Raw genomic sequence first — 6,858 nt, 5'->3', positions numbered from 1 at the left:
CCCGCCCCCACCCCACCCCACCCCCCAGGTCTTTGTCGTGCTGCGCGACGGCGCGCAGACCGCAGACACCTTGAAGGCAGCCTTCTGCGCCCATATGGTCCTGCACCTGATGGAGGCCTGCATAGCCCCAACCAACCCCGCCGCCGCCATCCGCGCCGCCGTGTCCGGCCACGGCGACAAGCCCGCGGCCGCCGCGGAGGACGGCACCGTAGCGGCGGCGCCGGCGCCCGCGCCGGCGCTGGAGCCGTGGTCGCGGCTGGTGGCCGGCGGGCGCGCGGCGGCGGGGGAGGGGCGGGCGGAGCAGGTGCAGAGGCTGATGGAGGCGTCGAAGCCGGTACTGGACGGCCTCTACGCGGAGTTCAGCCGGCAGGCGGAGAGGCAGGGGTGGAAGCTGCACGCGACGATGCTCAACCCGCGGGAGACGCGGCTGCTGCGGGTGCAGCCGCTCGCGGCATGAGGGTGAGGGCGGGGGCGCGCGTCGGCACGCCGGCCGCCGCGCGAGGAAGGCGGGGCCGGCTGCCAGGGCAGTCGCAGACGCCGGGCGGCCCCAGCGCCAGCGGGCGGCGCACCCGCCGCCGTTTTCGCTCGCCGACGCGCAGTCCGTCGGCCGCGCGGGTGCGCCGCCTTTGCAGGCCCTGCCCTGGTAATCAGCGGGGCCTGTCCGCTGCTTGTGCTAGAGGAATTGGCCCGCAGGATGCATACATCAGACAGGCCGCCTGTCGGCCGTCGGCTGCGTTGGCTCGCTCGCTACACACGCACAGGCCACCGCTGCTGCCCTTGTTACTCCAAACACACGCGCGCTGCGCGGTGGCTCTTGCTCGGCGATGTGCGCTGTGTAAACCCTGGACCCATATCTGTGACCCTGGCTTGAGGCGGGCGCTGCGCTCGGGCCATGCGCCCCGCTGCACTGTCGAGACGGCTGCGACCGTTCATTACAGCTGCAGATTCGAGGTGTGCGGGTGAACGGGGGAAGGGGCCGGCTGCACGGGCGCGGCAGCCGCCGCCAATCTGGGGGCGGAGCCGCTCGGCTGGAATGCAGGGCGCAGGCCGCCCAAAGATGCATGGCAGGATGGTGCGAAACCCATAGGAGCGGGGACGCACCTAAGGCACCCTGGACAGATCCTGCGACAGTGGAAAAACTCAAAAGACACCTGGCCGGCCTGCCCGAGGGAGTGCCAGGCGCCTGTAAAACGACACGCCTTGCCCAACGATCGACCCGGCGCGCGGTGACGTTTTCTGGAGGGCGTCGTGGCGGCCGCCGCCGGGGGGCAACAGGTTGCGACGAAGCAAGCATGGCAAACAAGCTCCCGTTCTGCGGCGAAACCCCTGAAAAGCGGCTGCGAGGCAAGCAGGTCCCACAAGTTCATTAATGGGCATTGGAGGGCGGAGCGTCAAGCTTAGCTAGGCAAGCGGAGAAAAAAGGGGTGCAAGGAGCAACACCGACGGTCGGCGCCTGAAGTGCCGCGACGAGAAGCTGGCATGGGGCGCCGGCAGCGAACAGCGAAAAGCGGGCTGGAGGCGCCACGCGCGCGTTCACTGCGCGCGGGCGCCTCTGACGACGGAGTGCCACCCAAGTGGTTCCTGGGCATGGGTGGCGCGTGTGCGAAGCCGAGGCCGGCAAGACAGGCGGTGAGGCCCCTCGCGGCGTGCCCGGCAGTCAACCCATCTGGCTGCGGCGGGGCGGCACGACGACGGGACCAGGGCCGGCGGTGACGGGGGCTTGGGTCGTGGCATGGACGTAGGTTGAAGCGCATTGGCGCACCGCAAGAAGGGCGGGCCGTGCGCCTGCTGATGGATCTTATATGAGTCGGCCACGGCGATCAGCTACCCTGGCGAGCAATCTTGGTGCGTGCACAGCGAGCCGGCTGGGAAAAGCGAGTGGGCCATGCAATTGCGAAAGGACATCAGACACACATCGTGTTGTCGCGCCCACACGCACTCACATGCACACACACACACACACACACACACACACACACGCACGCGTGCGGACTCAGGGACTTGCTCGGCAACAGGTGACCATGGGCCAAACAGGACGCCCCGGCCGCGCCACGCCAATGCGGCCGACGGCGGCGGGGTGGCAAGGTCGGCTAAAAGTATGTGTGCGCGTTTGATCGCTTCAAGCCGGCTGTTTCGAGGCCAAGCGGCGGAGAATCAGACGCAGCAGGTCCTCAAATGGCCCGCTAGTTGGAGGCCGAGAGGCGGCCAGCAGCATGCGTATTGTTAAACACAACAATCTGTAAGTTGGACGCCAGAAGCGCCAGAGCCGCCAGCAAACGCCTCAAGTTCAAGAATTGGAATTGGAGCGTAGAACCCACCGGTGCAAGTCCCTGCCGCCGCCAAGCCGAAACGGGGTGTGTCGCAGCAAACGGCTGCCGTGGCTTTGAACCGGCAAGCCCCCGCTCCAGAAGACCTATCCTACCGCAAACGAAAAGTGTATCAATTGCATGGCTCGTCATCAGGCCCGGCCAGATGGCAATACGAACCGGCATGCATCGACAGCGCGCACGTGACCCTTTTGTGCGACGACGCGCGCTGACGGCGACGCAGGCTGCCTGTCGCACCCTGCAGGCAGACCCCGCACATACATGGCGGGCTCTGCAAAGGGGCATTCGAATGCCATCAAGCGCCTTTTGGGGCTACAGGGGATGCATGGGCGAATCTTGCCGGCGCCGCCTGCGCCGAGGCGGCCCCGTGAACGGAGGTCTGCTGTGTATTGATTGAACGCACAAACAAGGCGATGGGACTGAATCAATGTTCTGCGTGGGAAGCGGTGCATGCGTTTGCAGTTGAGGTCAAGCCTTGCAAACGTGCGCGAAGAAGCTGAGGGGTCGGGCCGTGCCGCGCGCTCTGGGTGGCCGCCGGCCCCGCCAGCACTCAGTCAAACACGGCATCGATGGTCAGATCCAGATCTGACATTTCGATCTCGTCCAGAGGCGGCAGGTCGAGGTTCAGTAGCAGGCCCTCAGCAGTGCAGCCCTCATCGCTGTGGGGCACGATGGTGTCAGCGGTCTGCTGGGCCGCCTTGGGAGGGGAGGTGGCGCGCTCCATGCTCGGCTCCGGACCGGCCACAGCGTGCTGGTGGGACGCCGGCGGGGGCTGCTGCTGCTGCTGCTGTTGCTGCTGCGGCTGCACGTGCTGCGGCAGCTGCAGCTCCTGGTGGAGCCGCACCTGCTGCTGGTGCTGCTGGTGCTGCTGCTGCTGCTGCTGTTGCTGCCAACACTGCTGCTGCTGCTGCTGCTGCTGCTGCAGCGCCCACCATTGCTGCTCCTGCCACACCTGCTCCTGCCAGAGCTGCGCCTGCGGCCGCGGCAGCCACGCGCCCTGCTGCGGCGGTGGCAGCAGCTGCGGCGCCGCAACCGGGGGGCGCGCGCCGCAGCCGGCCTCGCCCCCCTCTGACAGTGAAGCAGGGGCAGCGGGAGCCGAGAGGCCAAAAAAGACGTCTGCGACCGATGGGCTCCAAAGCGTGGGGCGAGCCGCGGCACCGCCGCTGTCCAAGTTCCGGCGCTTGGGCGGCCGCTCCAGCGCTGCAAGCGGCTGCGCCGCCGCCGCGACGCCGCGTGGCGTCGCGCCGCCCCCGCCGGCGCCCGCGTCAGAGACGCTGTGCTTCAGCGGCCAAGAGCTGTTGTAGCCGTCCGCTGACCTGGACGCGCGCCCGCCGCCGCCGCCACTGAACCCTGTGTGGTTGCAGCTGCTGCTGCCGCTCGCGCCACCCGCGAAAGAGCGGCCCGGCCAAGTCGGGGCGCTCCACGCCCCCTGACTGCTGCCCGCGCCGCCCCCAAAGGCCTCGCTGCCGCCGCCGCTGGGTCCTGAGGCAGAGCCCAGGGCTGTCATCATCGAGGCGCACTGGGGTCGCGGTGACGCGTCAGATAAGGGGGTGGGGTGGGGAGGGTGTCAAGCGGCAGGCGCGCCGGTGACCAAGCGGCGTCACGCGAGCACACGGGCTTGCAAGACAACCCCCTTGCCGAGCCTGCCCCAATTGCTCACGCGCGGGGCCTGCACGAAAAAAACAATCCACCGTGCAGCGTGCGCGCCATGCAGACATCGGCACGGGGGCGGCAGAACTTCCAAATGCTGCGCCGCTACGGCACGCAGCGAGCGCGCGGGGAGCTTCAAGGGCGCGGGGCGTGGGGCGCACGGCGTGGGCGCGGGCTCACCGGCTGCCCCGCGGGCTGCTGCCACGTCACCGGATCCACCAGCGCCTCGAATTGCAGCAGAAACTCGAGGTAGGCCGCGTGCACCTGCACACGCAACGGGGTGGCAGCGGCGGCGGTTTGCTCAGGGCTGCAAACGCGCCCACGAGGGCGGCCAGCTGTCGAGGGCTACACAGCACCGCCGAGACGAAACGCTCCGCTTGTGACAAAGGTGTGGCCGCGGCCCTGCAACCCCTTGCACCCCCCCAACCCAGTCTTGCTGCCCCGCACCCGCCACGGCGGCCCCCAGTCACACGACCTCCCGCCATCTCACGCACCTCCATGAGTACGAACTCGCCCCCGCCCCTTCCACTTCCGCCGCCGCCCCCCTCCAGGCCCAGCAGCGCCAGCACCTCCCCCCACCGCCGCTCCCGCGTCGCGGCGCCGTACCCGCCGCGCTGCACCACGGCACGAAAGAGGCCCCGCAGGTCGAGCGGCCGGCCGGCGGCGGTGGGGGCTGCGTGCGGGGGCAGCAGGTGCGGCGGCGGCGCGGATGACACGCCAGAGAGGTAGTCGAGCATCGCGGCGGCCGTGTCCGCGCCGTTCTGTGACTGCTGCTGCTGCTGCTGCTGCTGCTGCTGCTGCTGCTGGTTGTGATGATTCACCAGGTGCGACGGCCGGGGCGAGCCACGGACGGCGGCAGCGCCGGTGACAGCGCCGTCTGCAGACGCCGTGCCACGATGCAGCCGCGTCACAGTCACCACGTGGTGTTGGGGCCTGCCCCCGCCGCCGCTCGAGGCGGCGCGTCGCCGCGCGGACGGCCTGGGGGAGGCGTCCGGTGGCGCCTGCTGCCGCTGCTGCTGCAGCTGCTGCTGCTGCTGCTGCTGCTGCAGCTGCTGCTGCTGCTGCTGCAGCTGCTGCTGCTGCTGCTGCCACTGCTGCTGCTGCTGCGCGGGCTCCCCCTCTCCGTTGTCAACGTTTGTCTCAAGCAGCAGCACCTGCTGCTGCGCCAACTCACGCGACACCGACGCCGGCACGGGCGCTGCCCCGGCCCCCAGCGCGGGGGCGGGCACAATAGGGCCGGCCAGGCGTACGGCCTCTGCTAGCGCCGCCTGGTGGCCACACACGCCCTGCAACCCTTGCAGCGGGTCCTGCGCGGGCGCCGCCGCCGCCCCCGCCGCGGCCGCCGCGGCGCCCGCGGGCCGCACGAGCCTGGTCGCGGCCGCGTCGGGGCCGCGCTGGCAGGGGGCCGGCTGGCCGTTGGTGTCGAGCCACTCGCCGACAGTGCAGGCGGCACCTACGCATGGATGGGCAGGTGTGTTTATGTGCGTGAGCAATCACGGCGCAGAGGAGCCGTGCGCTTGAGCGCCTCCGACGGAACAGCGGCGCGCCGCGCCTTGTATGCAGCCGCAGCCAGCCAGGCGCCCGGCCCGCCCGGAGCCGCCCCAGCGCCGCCGCTGCGCACCCGCGACGCGTATGCTCTGGCGCCACTTCTTGGCCGAGCCCTTGCCCCCAAGCCGCTCAAATTCCGTTGGAGAAATGTCGTGGCCGGCCCGGGGCCCGCTGGATATGACGACGCGCAGGGACGAGGCAAAGAGGACGCCTTCCATGGCGCCGCACACGACAGTCACAGCGGCAGGCTGCGGCACGGCGCCGCCACCCGCGCCGCACGAGGGTGCGGCAGCGGCGGCGGCGGGGGCGCCGGCGCCGGGCGGTGCGGGCGCGGCGCAGCACTTGCGGCCGTCCGAGCCGATCCGTAGGGCGCGGAAGATGACGCTCGACAGGGAGCGGCCGCTGCTGCTGACGCTGCTGCTGCCGCTGTTGACGCGCCGGGCCGGCATCGCCCCGTGCTCGGCAGAGTCCGAAACGGCGTCGCAGCCGACCATGCCTGCATCGCATGCGCCGTTTTCCTGGGCATAACCTTCATGGCATTCAACATTTTGAGCGGCGGGCTGCCCTCGAGGCGGCCCTCGAAACATGTTTCCGGCACTGTCGGAGCTTGCAGAAACTGATCTCTGCCAGGGTTCAGGGCCCACAATATTGTTGTAAACGAGAAACCAAAGTCTGACGTTGTAATCAGGCCGCCTGCAGCCCCCTGACGTGGGCCGCCGGTATTGTGCCAAAACTAGTTATTAGCCACGCGGCTGCAAACGTTGCAAAAAATAATATTTGACGAAATTATATGTGGGTGGCCACCCAACGTCTGGAGCCCGTGTTTCCAGCACCCGCCAGAATCGTGTGCAGCGAGTGTTCCACTGGCAAGTTCCAAAGAGGCGCGTTTGGGTCCATTCAACACGGAGCTTTGCGATGTACTCGCTTGCTTGCGGCAACGAGGTGTTATGAAGCGCGTGGCAATGTACGAGTACAGTACGGTATTCTTCACACCCAGACGCTGCTGACATGGATCCCACGAGCCGGGAGGTGCCACTCTGCCACCCTGCCATCTGCGCTGATGCCCGCAGGAGACGGCGACGGTCTGCTTGGCAGCTGCAGGAGGCGTGGGATGGGCCCGCTGAACAGGCGAGCAACACAACATCCCCTCAGGAACTCGAGCTCAAGCTCTCGCCAAGGAATGTGAGTCATCATCCGCAACCGTTATTGCACGGCCACCGCTTGATCAGCTCGGCATTGGCTGCAACTGACAGAGACTCGAGCCCCCCCCCCCCAAAGGAGGTGGGGTGGAAGCAGGTGTGGCAACTGCCGCCAACCACCAGCCACCTTGCCT

General features: G+C 68.7%; 2 protein-coding genes across 2 annotated transcripts; one reads left to right on the top strand and one right to left on the bottom strand.

The window, feature by feature from the left end:
* Positions 1-109: 109 nt before the first annotated feature.
* On the top strand, positions 110-457 carry MNEG_12013 (hypothetical protein; the record flags this gene model as incomplete). The annotated part of the gene is made up of 1 exon (XM_014039515.1): positions 110-457. One exon carries the CDS (start codon positions 110-112, stop codon positions 455-457), a length of 348 nt encoding a protein of 115 aa, XP_013894969.1.
* Positions 458-2,877: 2,420 nt separating this feature from the next.
* MNEG_12012 (hypothetical protein) lies at positions 2,878-5,974 on the bottom strand (the record flags this gene model as incomplete). Its single annotated transcript, XM_014039514.1, has 4 exons — positions 2,878-3,846; positions 4,158-4,241; positions 4,472-5,430; positions 5,599-5,974. 4 exons carry the CDS (start codon positions 5,972-5,974, stop codon positions 2,878-2,880), a joined length of 2,388 nt encoding a protein of 795 aa, XP_013894968.1.
* Between the last annotated feature and the right edge of the window lie 884 nt (positions 5,975-6,858).

The sequence above is a fragment of the Monoraphidium neglectum genome, assembly GCF_000611645.1.
Source record: "Monoraphidium neglectum strain SAG 48.87 unplaced genomic scaffold scaffold03014, whole genome shotgun sequence".
Classification (NCBI taxonomy): Eukaryota; Viridiplantae; Chlorophyta; class Chlorophyceae; order Sphaeropleales; family Selenastraceae; genus Monoraphidium; species Monoraphidium neglectum.
Note: the sequence above shows the minus strand (reverse complement) of the source record. Positions and strands in the feature narration are given on the sequence as shown.